This window comes from Rhinolophus sinicus, chromosome 13 (assembly GCF_057876585.1).
Source record: "Rhinolophus sinicus isolate RSI-liver-muscle chromosome 13, RSI-T2T, whole genome shotgun sequence".
NCBI lineage: Eukaryota > Metazoa > Chordata > Mammalia > Chiroptera > Rhinolophidae > Rhinolophus > Rhinolophus sinicus.
Window position 1 is genome coordinate 20751284 of NC_142513.1, and position 24397 is coordinate 20775680.

The 24397-nt window shown below is 40.8% G+C and overlaps 1 protein-coding gene across 2 annotated transcripts in view; it reads right to left on the reverse strand.

Annotated features, from left to right (window-relative positions):
* Positions 1-24397, reverse strand: part of ASIP (agouti signaling protein) — a 90695-nt gene that overhangs the window by 11807 nt on the left and 54491 nt on the right. The window contains exon 8 of one of the 2 annotated variants that reach the window (XM_088789193.1): positions 23825-23871. In XM_088789193.1, the coding sequence (XP_088645319.1) occupies positions 23825-23871 (47 nt within the window). Of the gene's footprint in view, positions 1-23161; positions 23597-23824; positions 23872-24397 lie in introns of those variants that run through there. The other variant, XM_074318252.2, reaches the window with a different exon arrangement.

Here is a 24397-nt window from a genome sequence, read left to right on the forward strand (position 1 = left end):
GCTTTCTCCCAAACAGAAGTGCTGGCAGGCAACACTGTCCTTCGTTGAGCCCTTTCCCTACCCAGTGTGCAGATGCAGGCAGCCGCCATATCTGAGTCTCCATCAACTTGGCTGACACTGTTCACCTGGCCCTGGTGATTCCTGGAGACCCCGCCCCACCCAACTTGTGGGCCCACCCAAGATGCTTCCAGTGGCTTTTCCATACAAATGACCTGTCTTGCATCATGCTGTGGACTTTCCTAAAATCTCTCAAAAGTTCACAAACTTCAAACAAGCAGCATTTAGCCTCAGCGTGCCCTGTACCTCTTGCTGAGCAGCCCAAAGCCCAGTAGCCATTGGCAGTAGCCAGCCTCGGTTTGTGACTTGGTCTCTTAGGGCCAAGCCCAGTGTGGGTGGTTGCCATCTGCAGATTGCTCTGTGGCTCATTCCAGGTGGCCCCGGGCAGGGCACAGGATGCAGGTGAACTTGGCTTGTGGCAGGGTCCCTCCCAGGAGGCCCCAGGGCCGGCACATGTGGTGGCCAGCTTCAGACTAATCCAGAGCACAACCAAGGTGCCTCTGTGGACAACACACAAGGGGAAGACTGAGAAGGCACTAGTGCCCTGCTAGAGCGAATCCTGCTCTATAGGGTCATCCCCTGCACAACAGGTCCTCCACTGTAATCATGGCCAGCCCTCACAACCAATCAGCCTGAGGGTCAATCCCTCCCATTCACATGGCAACAGCAGTCAAGGCTCAACTACAACAGGGGGCACACACAACCCACACAGGGGACACACCTGCAGCAACTAGTTCAGGGGAACAAGGAGACTGCGCCACTGGGCCCCACAGGACACCTTTTGCATAAGGCGACTCTACTAAAACTGGGAGACATAGCAGCTCTACCTAATACACAGAAACAAACACAAGGAGGCAGTCAAAATGGGAACAAAGAAACATGTCCCAAATGAGTGAACAGAAAAAAGCTCCAGAAAAAGAACTAAATAAAATGGAAACAAGCAATTTACCAGAGTTCAAAACATTAGTTAAAAGGATGCTTCAACAAAGAGAGGTGAAACATAAAATTGGAGATGGAAAACATAGAAAAGAACCAGCCAGAAATGAAGAATACAATAACTGAAATGAAGAATACATCACAGGAAATCAACAGTAGATTAGATGACGCAGAGGATCGAATCAGCGATTTGGAAGATAAGGTAGCAGAAAACACCCAATTGGAACAGCAAAAAGAAAAAAGAATCCAAAAAAAAAAAAAAAAAGAGGAGAGTTTAAGGGACTCTCTGGGACAACATCAAGTGCACCAACATTTGCATCATTGGGGTACCAGAAGGAGAAGAGAAAGAACAAGGAATTGAAAACCCATTTGAAGAAATGATGGAAAACTTCCCCAACCTGGTGAAGGAAATAGACATACAAGCCCAGGAAGTGCAGAAAGTCCCAAACTAGATGAACCCAAACAGACCAACACCAAGACACATCATAATTAAAATGCCAAAGGTTAAAGACAAAGAGAGAATCTTAAAAGCTGCAAGAGAAAAGCAGTTAGTTACCTAAAAGAAAGCTCCTATAAGACTGTCACTGATTTATCAACAGAAACTTTGCAGGCCAGAAGGAATTGGCATGAAATAGTCAAAGTGATGACTTTGAAATATTGCTTTAAAATATTCAAAGCAAAGACCTAAAACCAAGATTACTCTACCCAGCAAAACTATCATTTAAAATTGAAGGACTGAAAAATAAATAAATAAATAAAAAATTGAAGGACTGATAAAGAACTTCCCAGACAAGAAAAAGCTAAAGGAGTTCATCTACACCAAACCAGTATTACAAGAAATGTTAGAGGGACTTCTTTAAGAAGAAGAAGAAAAGATTAAAAATATGAAGAATAAAATGGCAATAACTACATATCTATCAACAATTACTTTAAATATAATTGGATTAAATACTCCAATCAAAAGATAGGGTGGCTGAATGGATAAGAAAACAAGACCCTTACATATGCTGTCTACAAAAGATTCCCTGCAGATTGAAAGACACATACGTAAAGTGAAAGTAAAGTGATGGAAAAAGATATTTTCTGAAAAAAACAAGCTGAAGTAGCAATACTCATACCAGACAAAACAGACTTTAAAACCAAGGCTATACCAAGAGACAAAGAAGGACACAGTAACACTACTTCTGATTATTTAGCTGAAGAAACCCAAAACACTACTTTGAAGGGACATGTACATCCATATGTTCATTACAGCATTGTTTACAATAGCCAAGATATGGAGGCAATCTGGGTGTCCATCAATGAATTAATGAATAAAGAAGAGGTGGTACATATATACAGTGGAATATTACTCAGCCATAAAGTTTTTTATAATGAGGGAGTCTAGAAAGTATAAGGGATGGGCCAGTGAGAAAAGTGGAGACTTCTTTTTTGTAGCTGTTGGGGTTGGGAGAACAGAATGGAAAAGGATAAGGAGAAAGAGAAGAAAGCTTGTGGATACTGACAAAGATGCTCTACCCGGCCAAACTTCAGTTAGGTTCCTCTGAAACCTTTTCTCGGCGAGGTCTCAACATTGTCTCCCATTCTGTCTTTGGCCTGCCTAGCTCACAAGTTATATAAATGTCTAACTACTCTGTTGTACTCCTGAAATTAATATAATTGTATATCAACAATTATTGTAATTGTTGTAAATGTAACTGAAAAAAATGGAAAAAAAAATTTTAAGTAGGAAAAAACAAAACAAAAAGTAATTGAGAGACTTAAAGAAATATCAATTTAACCTTCTTTTTGAAAAAAGTTTATAAGCTCACTAGATTTTAGAATTAATGAGAAGAGAATTAAAAAGGCAGAAAAAGAAATAGAGAAGAAAAAAGAAAGATAAGTAGGGAGGAAAAGACAAAGAAATAGAAGAAGAGTTACAGGGATTGGAAGTGCAAGGTTCCAAAAACTTCATCTATAATTTTTTTAAATAAAAAAGACTTGAAGCAAATATGGTAATAAATAAGGACAAAATTTTCTATCTTTAAAAATATTCTTTTTTTCCTAAAGAATATTTCCTAATTTTTTTTCCTAAAAAAGGAAAAAAAGAAGTAAATTGTACTCTGATGTGGTCTCCATATCTGGTAAATCATGTACCTTTGAAAAGTTGATTAGCAGGGTTCAGACCTCTTAGGTCTTTAGATGTTTTTAAGAATGGGGCAATTATTTACAGCCAAGCCAAGATGGTGGTTCTGTTTCTCTCTGAATGGATGCCTCTCTTTAACCAGAATAAAGCGTGGCTCATCTCACCCAAAAGACCAGGGTTTGTGATTTAGTGTTGCATATCCCTAAGTGGATTCCAGTTTGCCCAGGTGGAGAGGGCAGTGAGGGAAGGAAGACAGCCCATCAGCACCAGTCAGAATCAGCTGTTACCAGACATGAGCTGATGCGTGACCCTCAGCATGCCTTTTACAACCATGGGTGGGGAACAGGGAGCAAGATATGGGCAGAGTTGTGCATTTCTGGACTCGTAGCTTCTAGTCTGCATATGAAAGTTGATTTTCATCTTGTCTAGAATGTCATGGCCATTCCTCATCTCCTTCTCCAAATCCTACCCTTCCCTTCGGGAGACTAGTTAGGTCCTGCCTCCTTCAGGTCCACTGTTCTCTGGCCTATCTCTGGGCTCTTGTCTTCTGCAAGACAAGAGGGGACCCTCCATCCAGGGATTGCCTGGACTGTCATCTCTGGAGGTTTCTATGGAAAGCTAGTGCCACCCTATGCTGCTCCAAATCCCTCTACCCACTGATCCAGGCCACAGTGGTCCAAAGTCAATAATGTCTCCAGTTAATGCTTTTGTTCAGACAACCTCTCTCTGCTAGTCTGAGTTCTAGGGGAAGGCAGAATGGGATAATTTACAAAATAGAATTTAAGCCATATTCTGCCTCAAAATATCTTTCCTTAACCAGTTTCCATAGCATGACTTATGGGCTACTGGGGTAACTTTAGTAGCTCTCAATCATAATTAAGTTGGTAGTAATTAGTGTTACTGGATTAGTTTTCTGTTTTCTTACCTAAGGGCAGACCTCTGTGGAGGGGAAGAGAGAGAGAAGTAAAGGAAGAAGGGTCTGGAGCGCTTTGGGGCATGGTGTTAGGAAGGCAGATTCTGTTGAGGGTGGAGATGGGACACCAAAGAGAGGAAGGGACTAATGAAAAGGGCCTGGTGAGGACCAGGCCCTTGTCATAAATTTGGCTCACTTCTCAAGACTGCCTCTTTGTGAATAGGTCTGAAGAAAAGCACTTCAGGGACTGAGTCCAACATTCCAAGAAATGCTTTAATCAGCCTCATCCATGACATGCGGGGGAAAAACATTAGAAAGACAAGGCCAACTCAGCAGGAGGAATTCATCAACCTCGCAAGTTGATAGTTCTTGTTCTTGGTGTTTGGTTCACCCAGACTCACAGGTTCTGAATCCCTGCTGAACCATTAACCAAAGCTACCCTAGGTGAAGCCACCATCACTGTTGCCTGGACAACTGTTAATGTCTCTTAATTGACATCCCTTCTCCATTCTTGTCCTGTTCTATCTGTTACCATTAGCAGCCAGAGAGATTTGGGATGGAGAGGGGCACAATTCAAATCACATATCACCCCCCTACTTAAAACCTTTAATAGTTTCCCATTGTTGTTAAAATAAAATCAAAATTTCCTACAAGAGCCTGTTACTCTCTCTGACCTCATCCGATAGATAGACTCTCTCCCCTCAATCACTGCATTCTAGACATATGTACTCCTTTTTGTTCCTAGAACATACTAAACTCCTACCTTGGCCCTAATGTTCATTCCCTGGCCTTGAACTTGATTCTATCAGCTCTTTGCATGGCTGGATCATTGACAACCTTTGGATCTTTGTACAAATACCACCTCCTTCTTTGACCACTCTAACTGGGATAGTGTCCTTCACCAATTTCTATCTATCCCATCATCCTATTTCTTTCATATCTCTTATCACAGTTAGCAATTATCTCTGTTTATCTTCATATTGACTTTCCTTTCTTGTAGAATTTAAACTCCCAGAAGGAGGGGACCTTGTCATACTCATTTTGTTGTTCCCACTACCAAGCAATGCCTGGCACAAAGCAGGCACTCAAATATTTGATAAATGAATGAATGGGTGGAAAAGAAAACCAACAACAGAAAATCCTCAGACTTGTTGGTCCCATTGGCCCAACAGGACAGGTTATAAATTAGACTGATGGTGATTCAATGTCTGTTCCTTGTCCTTTGTTCTGTCCTACTGTGGCCTAGACAACCCTTAAGTTTCATCAGCATCCCTTATCTGAGTGCGAGGGTAGGCTCAGGACTCTGGCTTTTCTTAATATCTTTGATCTTGTATTTGACCAAGAAAGGTAAAAGAGATAATCTAATTTGTGGGTAAAAGTGACTGGCAAGTGGACTGAGATGGCAATATAAGAATCATAGGGTTTTAGAAACCGAGGAGATCTTAGGGATTATTTTGTCCAGGGAACTTAAGTCTGGCTATGCATTATAGTTGTCAGGGGAGATTTTTGCCCCCATGCTAACAATACTTTTTTTAAAAATAATTTTTAATTTTTCAGTTACAGTTGCATATAATATTAGTTTCAAGTACAGCATAATGATTAGACAATAACGGTACTTTGTTAAGATATAATTTACATACCATAAAATGCACAAATTTTAAGTATCCAACTTGATTAATTTTAATTTATATATACATCTGTGTAACCACCACTAAGATCAAGGTATAAAACATTTCCTTCACTCCTGAAAGTTCCCTTGTGCCTCTTTCCAGTCAATACTCATTTTCACCCTTCAGAGGTAACCTCTATTCTGACTCCTACCACCCAATTTTACTGGTTTCTGTACTCATATAAATGGAATCATACTGAATGAAGTCTTTTGTGCTGGACTTCTTTTGCTCAAAATGTTTTTTTTGAAAGTTATCCATTTTGTTTCATGCATAAATAGCTTCTTCTTTTTTTTCTTTTTTTTTAAAGATTTTATGGGGGAAGGACTTTATTGGGGGAACAGTGTGTACTTCCAGGCCTTTTTTTTTTTTCCCCAAGTCAAGTTGTTGTTTCAATCTTAGTTGTGGAGGGTGCCGTTCAGCTTCAAGTTGTTGTCCTTTCAGTCTTAGTTGTGGAGGGCGCAGCTCAGCTCCAGGTCCAGTTGCCGTTTTCTATCTAGTTGCAGGGGGCACAGCCCACCATTCCTTGCGGGAGTCTAACCGGCAACCTTGTGGTTGAGAGGATGCGCTCCAACAAACGGAGCCATCTGGGAGCTCAGCGTCTACTCAGCTCAAGGTGCCATGTTCAATTTTTAGTTGCGGGGGGGCGGGGGGGGGGCTAGGAATCGAACTGGCAACCTTGTGGTTGACAGGATGCGCTCCAACCAACTGAGCCATCCGGGAGCTCAGCGGCAGCTCAGCTCAAGGTGCCGTGTTCAATCTTAGTTGCAAGGGGCGGAGCCCACCATCCCTTGTGGGACTCCAGGAATTGAACTGGCAACCTTGTGGTTGAGAGCTCACTGGCCCATGTGGGAATTGAACCGGCAGCCTTTGGAGTTAGGAGCATGGAGCTCTAACCGCCTGAGCCACCGGGCCGGCCCCTTCTTCTTCTTTTTTTTTAATTGCTGATTAGTATTCCATGGTACATTTACCACATTTGTTCATCCATTCTCTTGGGGAGCTTTTACAAAATGTAAACTCCAAAGCCTACCCTAGGCCCATTGAATTTGAATCTCCAAGGATGGAGCCTGGGAAACATATTTTTTATAAGCTTCCAGGCAATTGTGATGTACAGACATGTGTGAGAAACACTGATTTTGTCCATCGACTCTGGTTCTACAGGTAAAGAAACCAAGGCTCAGAGTAGGAAAGGGGTTTTCCAAGCAGACACTTGAATCAGTAAGACTCAAGACTAGAATCTCTTCCACTGTGCTACTCTTTCCACTGCAAGGAAACTGAAACTGCTAATTAGTGACAAAGGCAGGTATATAAATCATAAGAGTTTCCATTTATTCAGTACTTGCTATATGCCAGACTCTGCTCTAGGCAATTACCATATGCACATTTAATTCTCTTAACCAGCTACACATCACAGCTGAGGAAACTGAAACTTAGAGCAGCCCAAGGGACAGGGGTAGTGAGTGACAGAGAGACGACTCAATCCCAAGTCTGCGTTGACTCCACAGCCACACAAGAAAGTTGGTACCTCTTCCCGAAGTGTAAAGGAGGAAAACTACAAACTCCTTGGTTGGTGGTCTGCCATCCTGGCCTAGTCCAGATTGCTACAGTAGAAATGAAACAAAACAAAACAAAACAGTATTTGCCCCACTTCTTAAGCCCTGGTTTTAGAACTCCTTCAGTTCCATACACTCAGTATTCCATCACTAAAAGCTGTTGACTGCCATACTGCCTATAAATGTGCTGGCTAACGCGAGGGGGACGTGTTTGCTTAATCACTAACTCTTCCTCTTCTACAGACGGGTCTCCCCACAGGGCTGGGGACTGCTCTCAGTGGGTCTGTAAGGGATGGCTCTCCACATCTGGGAAGCACAAGTGGGAAGGGCCTTGACTCTTTCATCAGGGAGTAAACCGACCGTAGCAGTCAGAGGCTGGAATGAGTCAGAGACACATCTGCTAGTTGAGATGCTAAACCTGGAGTCCTGAGAGTGGCACGCTTGTTTTTTATAATGAGGGAGTCTGGGAAGTATAAGGGATGGGCCAGTGAGAAAAGTGGAGACTTCTTTTTTGTAGCTGTTGGGGTTGGGGGAGCAGGATGGGAAAGGACAGGGAGAAAGAGAAGAAAGCTTGTGGATACTGACAAAGATGCTCTACCTGGCCAAACTTTAATTAGGTTCCTCTGAAACCTTTCCTCAGCTAGAACTCAACATTGGCCCCCATATCTGATCACTTCTTGATATCTGTTCAAGTTCTTCATGACCCATTTTTAATGTATAAGCCTGCCTTTAGCAAGACTCACATTAGGTCATTTTAGCAAGAATCCCCCTACCTTTCGTCTCCTCTTAGTAATTTTCCATTCATTGACCTTCTCACTCTGCTCATTGGCTATAAATCACCAACCATTTTTGTTGTATTCAGAGTTGAGCCTGATCTCCCCTCCCCTACTGCAAATCCCTATTACCAATTGTCCTCAGTAAAGTCTTCTTTACCATTTTTGCAAGTATCAGAATAATTTTTTTTAACACCACCAAAATGATTTGATCTCTTGGGCTGCATCTATACACACAGACCGATTTGACTGTTCTGACTGAACTGACTGGTCTAATTCTTATGCCTAACAGATACTAAATTGAATAATATTCTAATGGGTGGTTTAGGCCTTATGTGGAGCCTGCTTCAGGACTCTTCTGAAACCAAGAACCCTGTGGCAGGCCCGGGATCTGCCCAAGGGGCCCTGAATTAGAATTTGAGAGAAGGCTTGAGGCTGTGTTCCTCCTCAAGAAGCAAAAGGACACAAATCATCCAGGTGGTTACTTGTCCGTGTGAAATCTGTCTCCCTGTTCCACTGACACAGGAATCAGCATCCAGGCCTCCCAGATACTCATTCCTATAGCGTACAAGGAATAAAATGCTGGTAGGAGCTGCTGAAATGATTAATCTCCTGGTATCATTCTCTTCGGCCTGATTTAGTGTTCATTATTCACCAAAGACCTCAGTGGTGATGTGATTGATTTTGGTTTTGCCCTCCATAAACCATTTCTCCCCCTTTTCTTTGCCCCAGTAATCATTCTTTATTCTGATTTTCTGAATTCCTTTTACTTGGGTTACATTCTGCACTCACTATGTCTGGCCTGGAGTTGAGCCAATGGTTTGCTAGAGCTCTCAGCAACTTAATAGCAGAAGGAAGGGAAGAGGCTTTGATGTCAGATGAAATTTTCTATAGAAAATGATCAAAGCAGAACCAAGGAAATACAACTTGGCAAACCTTAAGACTGTGTTAAGAAATTAGTTCTGTTTAAAGAGAGTAGAAAAGGTTTTGAGACAGACACCTATGAAAGTGTTTTTCCAAGGGGGTCAAGGTCTCTTGATCCCACAAAGACACCCCCCGTCATGCAAATCACCCAGCAAAACTCCAATGTGCCATCCCTTTAGCCTCCTAGAGCTTCTGCAATGGAAACAGCAGAAAAAATGTCCAATGTCACTAAAGCAGAGCAAACTCATCTACAAGTGAAAACATTAACTCAAGCTTTCCTCTCACGGACACTAAAATGTGTCAAAATGGGCATCTATTCTGAAAAATAAAAAAAAATAAAAAACTTAGAAAGGAAAAGGAGGATTTGCGATAAATGGAATTTTGTTCATCTGCTTCAGCTCTAATAGATATGAAATGAAGCAATACTTCTTTCAAGTTTTTGTTTTTCGTTTTCTGTGTTTTTTTTTTACTGCTAGAAAATGGAAAAAGCAGGGTAAAGAGAAATAAGAAGCTACTAGTTAGCAAGAGATTGCTTCCTTTATGCTAAACTCCTAACTATTCTGACGCACAAAAGTGAAGCAAGTACATCTGTTTAGCTTTCTTGAAAACTAAGAAAGGAGGGATAACTGACAAGTTCTTTAAACTATCCAAAATAGCCCCAGCTTCACTCACTCTGAAAGCATACTTAAGTTGCCAACTAAACTCATGCTTCCCCTCAAAGAGCAGAGGTCAAAGGAACTTTGTTTTTCACCTTGCAGAGGAGGCTTACTGCTTGTTTGCCTGTAATTTCAAGGACGAACGAGAATACAAACAACCATACTACAAAAATTACTTCAAGCTGCATCTCATGGGCAGGAAGATTCTCACCGATTCACAATGACAAGAATAAATTTTCATCAGCTGAAAAGCAGCAGTAAACAGACCAAGAGATCTGGTTTTACAAAAGAAGCAAAAGTAAAGAGTAGCATTTATTTTACAGAGGGGAGCTCTAGCAACCCAGGTCATTTGAAAATTAAACCTAAAGAAGATAGATTTCTGTAGGCAGCAGAAAAAAAATGGTTTGCCTACTTACAGCACCCTTTATCAGCCTCTCTAAGGGAAGCCAGAGCTGAGTGTCTTCCCTTTCCTTAGGCAGCGGAAGCAAGATGTGTTGCTGTGAGATTTTTATTTAAAAATTTTTTTTTAAATTTTAATATTTTTATTTTAAAGCTCTTTTTTCAGTGAATTTTTTTCAGTATCAGTTGTGCAAAACAATATAATAGTTAGACATTTACACCCTCACAATGTGATAACCCCCCCCATTTGCTACCCCTCTGACAGCGTATATAGCTGTTACAATTCCACTGACTCTATTCCCTATGCTGTACTCCACATCCTGTGACCATATACATATATATATATATATATTTTATTATATATATAATATATATATAATATATATATTTTATATATGTATATATTTTATATATATATATTAAATTACACTTGACATTCAATATTATTCAGCTTCGGCTTCAGGTGTACCACTCAGGGGTCAGGCATCTACACAGTCCAAGAAGTGGTCTCCCTAATAAGACAAGTGCCCACCTGACACCCTACAAATCTTAACAACATTATTGATTATATTCCCCAAACTGTCTTTCATATCCCCATGGCAATATTGTGGCTACCAATTTGTGCTTTCTACTCCCCACCTTCTCCTTCATCCCCATCTGAGCAACCCTCAGTTTTTTCTCTATATCTCTGAGACTATTTCTGTTCAGACAACTGGATTAAGAAACTGTGGTACATTTATACAATGGAGTATTACTCGGCCATAAAGAAAAATGAAATCTAACCATTTGCAACGATATGGATGGACCTAGAGAACATTATGCTAAGTGAAATAAGTCAGATGGAGAAAGACAAATACCATATGATCTCATATATATGTGGAATCTAAAGAACAGAATAAATGAGCAAACTAAGCCACGTGATTTTTAAAAGACCCTGGGAGCCCCCAGTTTCCCCATTTCATCTCTATCCTTTGAAGAGATGGCCGCAAGTCTTGTGGTCTGATCTCCCTATATTTCTCCCTAGTATTTGGAATTGGAATTGGTGTTGACGCAGAGGTTAGACGGTGTTAGAAGGGAAGTGGCTGCACTGAGGTTACTCATGGGTAGGATATAAAAAGAACTGAATTCAGAATGGATCCCAGCAGACTAAAACTTTGGCCTAATGAGTTAACCTGGAAAAATAAATCCTGCCAGAGAAAGGTTTAATTCAGCTTCTTTCAGAAGCTAATAAGGGGCACTAAGTGGAAAAGTTAAGCCCTAGGTGGGCAGGTTGCTGAGGCTTAGCCTGTCTTATTAGTAAAATCTCTGGGGATTTTCAATACTGGTCTCATAATTTTCAAATTTCTATGTAAATTTTCATCAGTTGAAGGGGCTGCTCTTCTGCTGGCTCTGTAAGTTATTAGGGTGTGGTTCTCTTCTTCTCCTTACTCATTTGGATTTTACTTGAGCAAACTAATTTACAAGGTCACTATGTATGACCCCTTGGGTAATGTGAAGCTTAGAGACTCTTCAGAAGGGAGCAGCTTACATTACAGGACCCTGAAGGAAGCATTGTCTGTTTTTGTGGGGAAGAGTGTGGCACAACCCTACATTGATTTATTCTGATTTCTAGGGACCAACTCTCTTTGGTAGCTTGTAGAGACAAGGGAAATTGGAAAGAGAACTGAATAAAAAATCAGGAGACCTGGATTCTATTTTAGGCTTTGTTACTTTCTCTTTGTGATCCTGGGCAAGCCACATAAACTGTCTGAACCCACTATCTCATCTGCTTACCACCATGGGCCAAAAAGAGGATTAAATGAGATCATGTAGACACCCTGAAAACTGTGAAGCACTCCACAAATGTGAATGTTTTCTAAATTTTAATTTGTTGTATGACCCACCAAGTAAGCTCTTCAGATAAATAAAGCATTCAAAGCTTTTTTCGTAATGGGTTTGCAGCCATAACACAGGTTGTAGTGAAAACCACCACTAAATCTAATCCAAAATGGGAAAGGAAAAGACTCATGTCAACACTGTCATCACTGGACCCGCAGATCCTGGCAAGTCTACCACTATTGGTCATCTGATCTACAAATGTGGGATCGACAAAAGCAGCATCAAAAAGTTTGAGAAGATGGCTGCTGAGATGGGAAAGGGCTCTTTCAAGTCTGCCTGGGTCTTGGATAAACTGAAAGCTGAACGTGAGTATGGGCTCACCACTGATATCTCCCTGTGGAAATTCGAGACCAGCAAGTATTATGTGACCATCACTGATGCCCCAGGACACAGAGACTTTATAAAAAACATGATTACAGGCACATCTCAGGCCAACTGTGCTGTCCTGATTGTTGCTGCTGGTGTTGGTGAATGTGAAGCAGGTCTCTCCCAGAATGGGCAGACCCGTGAGCATGCTCTTCTGGCTTACACCCTGGGTGTGAAATAACTAATTGTTGGTGTTAACAAAATGGATTCCACTGAGCCGCCTTACAGCCAGAAGAGATACAAGGAAATCGTTAAAGAAGTCAGCATCTACATTAACAAAATTGGCTGCAACCCAGACACAGTAGCAGTTGTGCCAACTTCTGGTTGGAATGGTGATGACGTGCTGGAGCCAAGTGCTGACACGTCTTGGTTCAAGGGATGGAAAGTCACCCATAAAGATGGTAATGCCCGTGGAACCGTGTTGCCTGAAGCTCTGGATTGCATCCTGCCACCAATTCTTCCAGCCTTTGCATCCTCCCCTCCAGGATGTCTGCAAAGTTGGTGGTATTGGTACTGTCCCTGTGGGTCAAGTGAGACTCGTGTTCTCAAACCTGGCATGGTGGTGACCTTTGCTTCAGTCAACATTACAACTGAAATAAAGTCTGTTGAAATACACCATAAAGCTTTGAATGAAGCTCTTCCTGGGGACAATGGGCGTCAATGTCAAGAATGTGTCTGTCAAAGATGTTCATCATGGCAATATGGCTGATGACGGAAAAAATGACCCACCAATGGAAGCAGCTAGCTTCAAGGCTCAGGTGTTTATCCTGAACCATCCAGGCCAAATCAGGGCCGGATATGCACCTATGCTGGATTGTTGCACAGCTCACCCTGCTTGCAGATTTGCTGAGCTGAAGGAGAAGACTGATGGTTGTTCTGGGAAAAAGCTGGAAGATGGCCTGAAGATTTTGAAATCTGGTGATGCTGCCATTATTGATTTTGTTCCTGGCAAGCCCATGTGTGTTGCGAGCTTCTCTGACTACCCCCCTTTGGGCTGTTTTGCTGTTTGTGACATGAGACAGACAGTTGCTGTGGGAGTCATCAAAGCAATGGACATGGTGGCAGCTGGAGCTGGCAAGGTCACCAAGTCTGCCCAGAAAGCTCCACAAGGCTAAATGAATATTATCCCCAATACCTTCCACCCCAGTCTTAATCAGTGGTGGAAGAATGGTCTCAGAACTGTTTGTCTCAGTTGGCCACTTAAGTTTAATAGTAAAAGACTGGTTAATGATTACAATGCATCCTAAAACCTTCAGAAGGAAAGGAGAATGTTTTGTGGATCATTTGTGTTTTATTGTGTGGCAGTTTTTAAGTTATTAATTTTTAAAATCAGTACTTTTTAACGGAAACAATCTGAGCAAAAATCTGTCACAGAATCTTGAGACCCATCAAAATAAAGTTTAATGAAAAAAAAAAGGATTCAAATATGGAGTTGGGAGGAGGGAGTAACATCTTGAATTTGATGGATATTAGGTGATGGGAATAAAGGGTTACAGGAAGTGGAGCTAAGTAGTAAAGAAGAAGAAAAAGGAGAGAAAGAAAGAAGCAAAGATATCAAACTCCTAGAGAAAGCCATGACTCTTGTTCGTTTTTTGGTGGAATTTGAAAAGCTATTCTAAAATTTATGTGGAAATGCAGAAGTTCAAGATAATCCTGGGGAAGACCAGAAACATGAAGAACTTATTCTACCACGACAGACACACCCCAGACTAATAGACAGAATAATAGACAAACAGAAAAGAATGGATATTCTAGAACCAGATCCACATATAGATAGACAACTGCTTAATCAAGATACATAAGTCTTTTTAGGACATGATGCTGGGTCACTTTTTTTTCCTTCTATATGGATATCCATATAAAAGGGGGAAAAAGAAAATCTGACCAAAATCGATTCCAAGTGCAAAACACTGTCAGATCATATTGTCACTAGCCATAAATTAATTAAAAGTAATATTTAAAAGTCAGTTCATCAGACATAATAATCACCTTTCAAGTGCTCTATAGCCATATGTGGCTAGTAGCTACCATATTTGAACAGCATAGATAGACAACAGTTCCAACATGCAAAAAGTTCTACAGGACAGCACTGTTCTAGAACAAATCATAGGAGAATATCTTCATAACTTCAGGCAAGGAAAAATTTCTTAAACAGAACTTAAAAAAAAAGAAAAAAGACGTTAACCATAAAAGAATAGCTGGAAAAATTGGACCTTGTCAAAATTAGGAACTCCTTTTCAACAAATAATACTATAAAGAGAGTGAAAATGCAAACCACAGAATGGGATAAGAGCCAGGATTAGGATGAGGCACTGAGGCACTTGGCTTGGACACAAATTTTTAAGGGGGCACCAAAAAACTCAATAATCAAGACAAGTAAGATGTCAATGCAATATTATTTAAAATTAAAATTAATGCAAAATATCCATGATGAACAAAATATCAAAAATTTTAAATAAAGGTAAGTATCAGTATTTCTGATTTTTCCTTTTGCCTCAGACTCCAATATGACTTGACAGCATTGTGGGAAATATTTGCAACACATACACAACAAATACCTATAATATTTAAAGAACTCCTATAGAGCAATTAAAATGTCAGACAACCCAACAGAAAAATAGGTTCAAGACCTGAAAGATATTTCACAAACCAGGATAGCCAAATAGTCAATAAATATATTAAAAGATGCTCCACTTCTCTAGTTACTAAGGAAATAAAAATTAAAATAAAAAATCATTCCACTACACACCCACCAAAATGGCTAAATACCAATTATTGGGGAGGATGTAGAAAAAACAGAAGTCTCATACATGGCTGGTGGGAGTGTAAAATGACACACTACTTTTGAAAACTGGCATTATCTATTAAAGCAGAACACACATGTCCTATGATTCAGCAATTCAACTTCTAGATATAGCCAATAAAAATACGTTCATATGTTCATCAGAAAACTGTTCGAAGTGTGGAGGGAGGGCTGAACACAGGAAAGATGGAGCCCACCAGCTGGCTGTGTGGGAGGATGGTTCAACACAAGCACAATGGCGGCTGTCCCTCCGGCCCTTGCCCTGCAGCCACACAACTCAGTTTCTCCCTGTATGTCTCTAGCGCCTCCCAAGCTACTGTCCCTCCACTGGAGCTCAGGGTGAGTGCCTGTGAGCAAGTGAGTCTGTGCACAGGTCCTTTAAGAGGACACCTGGATTTCTAGCAGCTTTCCCTCTCACCTGGATGGACTGAAGCCCTGCTGATTTTCAGTCAGATGTTGTGGGGGCTACTCTGCACTGGTGCTTCAGGCTAGGGAGCCCAATGTGGGGTTGGGACCCCTCAATCTTCCAGTGGGAGCTCTGCAGCAGAGAGATCCTTCCTGATTCTCAACCACCAGACATAGGTGTGGGGCCAGGTGGTTTCACATCTCCGTCTCTCATACCAGTTTAGATGTGGCTTTTTAAAATCCTTAGTTATAGGACTTCTGTTCAGCTAGTCTTCAGATGTTTCTCCAGGTTTATTGTTGTATAATTTAGTTGTAAATTTTTTTACCTGAGAGGACAAGAGAAAGCTGTGAATGGGGACAGATGAACAGAAACCACAGTTACCAAGTCCTTGGGCACCACGGGATTTAGTGGTAATTTTGATGTAGTCATGGGAAGAGGGAGCATGGCATTTACCTATTCAGTCATCTTGATGGGAACTCTCTCAGATTTCTAAATGAGGGTCTTGGATGAGAGGCAGGCATCAGGATAAGGAAAAATGTCTTACCATTTCTGAAAAATCCCAAAATGGAGTATCTACTGTAAATCAGATTATTTAAAAGCACCTTTCTGCATTAAGGGATGTAATCTACTGTAAATACAAATTTAATCTGTGTTCAATGCAGACCTGTTTTTCCCTTAGCGACACAAATACTGACTTGTGTTTTCAGATGGGATAGGACCATCGTCTATGATATTTTCACTTGAAAAGTACACAGAGACATTTTATGAGTAATAATTTAATGATAAACTTGGGGTAATAATCAACTTGAGTTCAAAACAGAAAAGCCTTCCATGGTTGAGCTTTTTCCTCACCAACTTTGCTTGTCAGTGCTTTTTGTGGGAAAGATAAGGATTTGTGGCTTAAATTCTTTTTCCTTCATTTTTCACCTCCAAACTACCCAAATCTAATTGATCAGAAGAAAGTGCAGATGTACAGAAGAGAAGCTATCTAGGGATTTTATTGTCTCCTAATGGCCCTTGTGGTTCTACTAAATGATGGAAATCAGGGTATTTTTAGGCAGTGTGGGTGATGGAATGTGATCACTGCAGAGAATATGGAAATATTTTAGATTTGGACAGTTTAGTGACTTAATAAATGTTAAGCCTGCTTGAAAACAAGATTGTAGAAAACAAGTGATACAAATAATTGGCCTTTGCTACCTCTATCATATCAGTGAAAAGGAGGCATTTAAATGTCAGGGTTACAGAGACTTCTATCTTACAAAATATCAATCTAATTATAAAATAATTGTAAATGATAAAGTGGGTACCCATTTCCTTAGGGGAAAAAATGGTCCTGCTTTTCTCTGCCATTGGCCAAGGCAATATAAAAATTTAACTTACTCTAAAAAAAACAAAAGCAAAAAAAAACAAACAAACCTGTTCAAGAATGTTCCATTAAGGGAATGGATAAATTGTGGTATACTAATTCATGAAATACTATACAGCAATGAGAATAAACAAAATATTACTACACACAATAACAAATAAATCTTACAAACCTAATATTAAGCAAAAAAAAATCACACATAAAAGTACATACACATATGTAAAGCCCCCAAAACAGGCAAAACTTAAACATGGTGTTAGAAGTCAGGTTAACGGTTACCCTTAGGAGGAAAGGGACTGAAAGAGGGTGTGAGAGGGCTCTGGGTGCCAGAATATACTATTCCTAGACATAGGTTCAGGTTTCCAGGGTGTGTTCACATGGTGAAAATTCGTCATGCTGAAGACTTTTTTGTTAAATAAAAACATTAAAACTTTCAATAAAAACTTAAGAGAACTTTAGACATAGGTCATCAAAATGGCGGCGTGAGGTGAGCCTCTGGAAATCTCCCCTGGAATTTACAACAAATTGAACAACTACAACTCCACAAAGGACTCTGTGCACAGCAGACAGGCAAGACGAAGAGGCCCACTACTGAATTCACCTAAAGGTGGGGGAATCGCGTGAGCAGGGGAGGAGGGAAGGGAGAAGTGTGGGCGCAGGACCCAGACCTAGCTCAGTGCTCTGAGCTTGCTGCATCCTGGAACTTCCGCAGCTGTGGGAGAGGGAAGAACTCGGACTGTTAGGGCTCAGTTTATGGCCCACAGGGCTGAGGGAACAGCATATAACACAGCTGAACCCAACGCTCACAGCAGAGACCTCAGAGCAAGGACTGAGGGAATAAGGCTGAAAACAGTGGTTTAAGCCCTCACTGACACAGAGAATGGAAGCCTTAGGCACTGAGACTAGCCGCCCCCTCCCTACCCTCCCAGAGCTCACCCCACCTGCACCTGCCCAGTGCTAGAAGTGGAACAGTAGCAGTGTCAGATCAAAAGAACAGAATATTTGCAGTTCAGACAACTGTGGTCTGCAGACACAGATTCACAGCCCAACTAATTCCGGCAAGGGGAGGGAGCTGTGGAAGCAGGACCGGCTGTGGTGGTGGTCGCAGACATTGCTCTGGGCCACCTCTCACAACTCACCCCGCCCCTGCCCCCACCTATCTGGGCAGATCCCTGCAGGAGTAAACAGAACTGCTGAAACATACAGGCTCTGAATCTGGTGCAGGAAGAGCTTTGGAACTTCAAAAGCTCTCCACTTACCTACACGGACACTGCACCCTGTGACCCAGGCGAACTATTAACAGAGGAGAAGGCGTCTCTAAGGGAATCCCCCCATTGTGTGAGAAGCTGGAATAGTGCAGAGAAAACATAACACTACAGTGTGAGAGAGAAAAAAAGGCTGCAGTCAGAGAGAAAATAAAAATTCTACCAACACGTACTGGAAAACAAAGGAAAGACCTCTTCCTATCAACCTGTTGCAGAACCCACTCCTGTAAGTGTCTAGGAAGAGAAATAATAAATCATTAATTGCCATGAATAACCAAGGCAACACAACAGCTCAGAAAGAAAGTGAAAAGTCTCCAGAAAATGAAATTAAAGGTATGGAAATATGTGACTTAAATGAGAGAGAATTCAAGATTGCAGTTCTGAAAAAACTCAACGAGATGCAAGAAAACACAGAAAGGCAGTTTAATGAACTCAGAAACACAATCAAAGAACAACATGAACATTTTACCAAAGAGATTGAAATTTAAAAAAAGAACCAAATAGAATTTCTGGAGATTAAGAACTCAATAGAAGAAATTAAGAATGAAATAGCCAGTTTAGGTAGTAGAGTTAACCAGATGGAGGAAAGAATCAGTGACATCGAAGATAGAAACGTGGAAATGACACGGATGGAAGAAGAAAGAGACTTGAGACTTAAAAGAAATGAAAGAACTCTAGAAGAACTTTCTGACTCCATCAGAAAGAGCAATATAAGAATAATGGGCATACCAGAAGAAGAAAGAGAGAAGGGAACAGAGAGTATATTCAAACAAATAGTCGATGAGAAAGTCCCAAACTTGTGGAAAGAACTGGATCCTCTAATCCAAGAAGCAAATAGAACACCTAACTACCTCAATCCCAACAGGCCTTCTCCAAGGCATATTGTATTGAAGCTGTCAAAAATCAACGACAAAGAAAGAATCCTGAAGGCAGCCAGGGAAAAGAAGACGGTAACCTACAAAGGAAAGCCCATTAGATTATCATCAGATTTCTCAGCAGAAACTCTACAAGCCAGGAGGGAGTGGAACCAGATATTTAAACTATTGAAAGAGAGAAATTTTGAGCCAAGAATAATATACCCAGCAAAGATATCCTTTAGATATGAAGGAGGAATAAAGACCTTTCCAGACATACAGAAGCTGAGGGAATTTTCTAATACACTACCTGCGCTACAAGAAATACTAAAGGAGGCTATTTGACCATCATCAACAGGGACAATTTGTGGCAACCAAAACATAAAAAGGGGGAGAGTAAAGGCCTGAACCAGAACATGGGAATGGAGAAAGTAGGCATGCTGAAGAAAATGGAATACTCTAAATATCAAACTTTCTTTTACATAAACTTAAAGGTAACCACTCAAAAACAATCCAGAACTGAAATATATACTGTAATAAAAGAAGAAACAGAGGGAAATATCATAGAATACCACCACACAGAAATAACAGACAACAAAAAGGCAAAGAAACAATGGAGACACAGTCTTACCAGAAAACTAAAGATAGAATGATAGGAAATTCTCACATATCAATAATCACCCTAAATGCAAATGGACTGAATTCACCAATAAAAAGGCACAGAGTAGCAGGCTGGATCAAAAAACTAAACCCAACCATATGCTGTCTCCAAGAGACACATCTCAGCTACAAGGACAAGCATGGACTCAAAGTGAAAGGGTGGAAATGGAGACTCCAAGCAAATGGTATCCAGAGAAAATCAGGTATAGCTATACTGATATCAGATGAAACAGACTTCAGGGTGAAAAAGGTAACAAGAGACAAAGATGGACATTTCATAATGGTAAAGGGGACTATACAACAAGAAGACATAACAGTCATCAATATTTATGTCCCCAATCAGGGAGCACCGAAATATACCAAGCAACTACTAACAGAACTAAAGGGAGAAATTGCCCAAAACACAATTATACTATGGGACCTAAATACATCATTCACAGCTATGGATAGATCATCCAAACAGAAAATAAATAATGAAACAGCAGCCCTAAATGACACATTAGATAAAATGGACATAACTGACATTTATAGAACACTTCATCCTAAAACAGCAGACTATACATTTTTTCTAGTGTACATGGAACATTCTCAAGGATAGACCACATAATGGTACATAAAACTAGCCTCAGCAAATTTAAGAAAATTGAAATCATACCAAGCATATTCTCTGATCACAAGGCTTTGAAATTGGATAGCAATTGTAAAAAGAAAGCAGGAAAAACCACAAATACATGGAGATTAAACAACATACTTTTAAAGAACCGAGTCAAAGAAAAAATTAGAGGAGAGATCAAAAGATACATAGAAACAAATGAGGGGGAAAAAAAAAAAACTTAAGAGAAAATAAAAGTGTGTTCAGACCATTCAAGGGCCCAGGGAAGAAGGAGATAAGGATTTTAAAAATGAAGAAAAAGTCAACTATCACAACGTAGTTTCTCTCTGACCCCACTCCCTCTCCCCCAGCTACGGCAGATGCTTCAGTTGTCATTTTATCCACAAGTGTCCTTGCATGTAGGAGGGGCTAGTCATTGCTTTCCTATTGGGTGCACAGGTGGCAGCCCTGAGCAGGTCAACGCCTAGATTAAAGCCTCACAGAAAGTTAGAGGTGGATGCAGGCCCAGAAACTGGTCTCCTAATCCCTGCTCCTGAGCTCTGCGCACAGGGCCTGCTGCTCCTGTGAGTCAGGCGTGCTGACCACACTGAGGCTAGGCCCCAAGCAGTGAATGCTTTGACTCTGTGTCCCTAACTTATAGTGATGCCAAGGATGGAGAAGGCCTCCTAATTTATTTCACACTTGAAGCGACAAAGCAGCTATCCAGTCCGTCATCACTGTACACTTCCCAGGAAGCAAATGTCGACGCATGCAAATACAGGACATAAAAAGGCAATTTTAAACAATCACTTTCCCCTTTCTAAAAGCCAAATGACTGACGGTATTGAATGAGGCCTGATGGCATTTGAGAACAGACTAAACCAAGGGAAGACTGAAACATACAATGCCTGGGATCCTGTCTGCAACGACTATTTCTAAACAAGTGAGTAGAGTCGCACTTCTCATCCTTTCATCTTTTAAACAAAATTCAAATTGTGGTTTAGAATGTTTTGAATTTAGTACTTTTGTTCCAAGATGAATCTTCTTACAAATATCTGAATATAAAGAATGAATCTGTAAGCACGGGTTTGAGGAACAGATGGAGACAGAAGTGGTGGATGTCTAGCAGGCAATTTATGGCTGGATCTTATCTTTGTGGGGGTTATCAGAGGGGGTTACGGAAGTCTTTCCTCTCTGTAATGCTCCCATTTCTCTACTTTTTCTTCAAGATAGCTGCCCTATGAGCAAAATGCAGACTTCTAAGGGCTCTAGGGACTGTTTTGGCCCCTAGACCCAGCTACACAGGTATTTAAATTGGATACAGACTCTAGTTTTACAGTTCTTTCCAATATCCTCCCCAAAATCCAAATATCATTCCCTGTTCAACTAAAGTCAGTTTTCTCTCAACTAACAATCTATTTCTTTGAATATATTTTCCCCAAATTGTATTCTTTCTTCTCTGAATCAAAGATGATACCCTGCCCTACACCCTGACCCCGCCATCTAATCTTTTTGGTTCCTATTTTCTATTTCTCTCCTGTAAGAACTCTTCTCTCCCTCTGACTGGTGTCCTGGCTCTGGTTCCTTACCTCTTTGCCCAACTCTGAACACTTGGCACCTTTGCTTCCCTGTGCCTGACTGTAACGGCATGTTTGCTATAATGCTTACCATGGGCAAGTGTGCTTGGAAGAGAGAAATATTCATGGTGTAACCGAGACATGGCAAGTTGCATGTTACAATAGCCTTCCCTTATCTGCATTTTTGCTTTCCATAGTTTCAGTTACCCATGGCCAACTGTGGTCCAAAAATATTAAGTAGAAAAATTCCAGAAATAAACAATGAATACGTTTTAAATTGCACACCATTCCGAGCAGTGTGATGAAATCTCTTGCAGTCTCACTCCATCCTACCCCCGATGTGAATCACCTTTGTCCAGCCTATCCATGTTGTATACTCTACCTTCCCGTTAGTTACTTAGTAGCCATCTCGGTTATCAGATTGATTCACAGTGCTTGTGTTCAAGTCACCCTTATTTTACTTAATTATAGCTTCAAAGCACAAGAGTAGTGATGCTGGCAATTCAGATACACCAAAGAGAAGCCATAAAGTGCCTCCTTTAAGTGAAAAAGCGAAAGTTCTCAACTTAAGGCACTTTATCATCTCACATCATCACAAGAAGAAGGGTGAGTACAGTACAATAAGATATTTTGAGGGAGAGACCACATTCACATAACTTTTATTACAGTACATTATTTTAACTGTTCTACTTTATTATTAGCTATTATTGTTTAGCTCTTACTGTGCCTAATTTATAAATTAAACTTTATCATAGGTATGTACTCGTATGTGTAGGAAAAAACATAGTATGTATAGAGTTTGGTACTATCCTCAGTTTCTGGCATCTACTGGGGGTCTTGGAACATATTCCCCACAAATAAAGGGGGACTACTGCATTTTAACTTTTGAGGTTCCTCCAGACTGTCTTGAAGAACCAGAAACAGCCCTTTTCCCGGACTGCATTCCAACCTAGAGCCATTTGCACAAGATGTACACTCGACAGTAATACAGCCACTTAGAAGTAATTGTCTCAATGTGAAGCATACATTTCCTTATAGCCTTGAATTCACAGAGTTCCAAAGCAATAAATACAATCTGGTATTTGGTTTCCTAGACTCACAGGTCTGCTTTTCAAAGACTCAACCAGAGACTGAAACCAAATATTTCAACCTACAATTTACTTCTTTTGAGGTAAAGGTCAGTCTCCTTTCTACATCTGTTTGCCAGGATGTTTGAGTGACCAAAACCAACAGGCTGTAATGCCTCCCACCCCCATTCCTGGTAATTCCCTTTACACTGGGCCATCCTGCTGAGGGCTGTGCCCAAAGTGAAGCCATCAGTGTTAGTGCCTTGATCCTTCATGAGATCCCTGTTGTTTTAGCAGAAGAGACACAGATACATTCCCTACCTTCAATGCAAGTCAGTTTTTTCCTTTACTTTCAGAGCAGTTTGACCAAAGGAACTATCTCATTCTCAGGGCTCCGCTCAGTTGGGAGATTTGTAATTTCATGCTTCCAGGGTATGCTTTCATTATTCCCCGAACTCGGTCTTCATATCATCTGCGTTGTCGGCTCATTGCATCATTGCTGCTTCTTCCAAAAGGTTCTTCTTTCTTACACATGTCTCAACAGAGCTCGGCATTTGGGTAGGGTACAGTGAAGGGTACCGACTTGCAGCCTTCTCTTCTCAGGTATCATCTCAGTTACCTGTCTACAAAGCATAGGCAGTTGCCAGCTGCTTTTACAATAATTTAGGTGCTTAAATATTCAGGAAAATTTTGCACCCAAATAAGAAACTGACTCCAAAACTCCAATTAGCAGAATGTACCAGGCAAAAAATCATCTAGGCACCGAGGGCTTGGGGAACGTTTTTCTATAGAAGAAGCAAACAAAGAAAAAATAGAAGAAGATAAGGAGGAGGAAGAGAGAAGGAGGAAGACGAGGAAGAAGATAAGGTGAAGGGAAAAAAGAAATTGAGCCCATAGATATCGTGCTAAGCATAAGTATCGTACTGTACCAAAACACCCACTGAGAAAGAGAAAGAGATTTCTTTTTACCCCGCACTGGCTCACCTCTCACTGTACAGGGCCCTCTCCCAGGAATTGTAAGTAGCAGCTCTCTGTGGTCAATAACAGATAATTCCAGATCAAAAGACGGTTCTAAAATCAAGATGTTTTTAGCTCAATGGTTCTCCAATGGACTCCGGGATCTCTAGTGGGTCTGCAAAGATTCTTCCAATCATTTTGTGGGCTGGGTCAAAATGCAAGGCACAGAAGTGTGTTGGGTGATTTTTTTTCCTCTTTTGAAACATATTTTCCACTGCGGATTTCAATCAAAACTTAAAAGCACCGAAGCAAACATGTTTAAGAGGAGCTGTATATAATCACAGGGATTCAGCGAAAACACCTCAAAGGTGTTTCTTTTTGTTTGTTTCCTGGCTGTTTATTTAATCTAGTAAATAGGTATAAATAGAGCAGACACTTTTGTTGAGCACTCTTTTGTTCTGCTCAAGGAGTTTAAGGACTGAAAATCCTGAGACTTATCAGGCCAGATGAAAAGATGAACCTTGCAAAGCACATCTTTTTGAGGGGAGGAAAGTCAGGTTCTTTCTTAGCCTGAGTTTCCCATTTCCCAATGTCATTTAC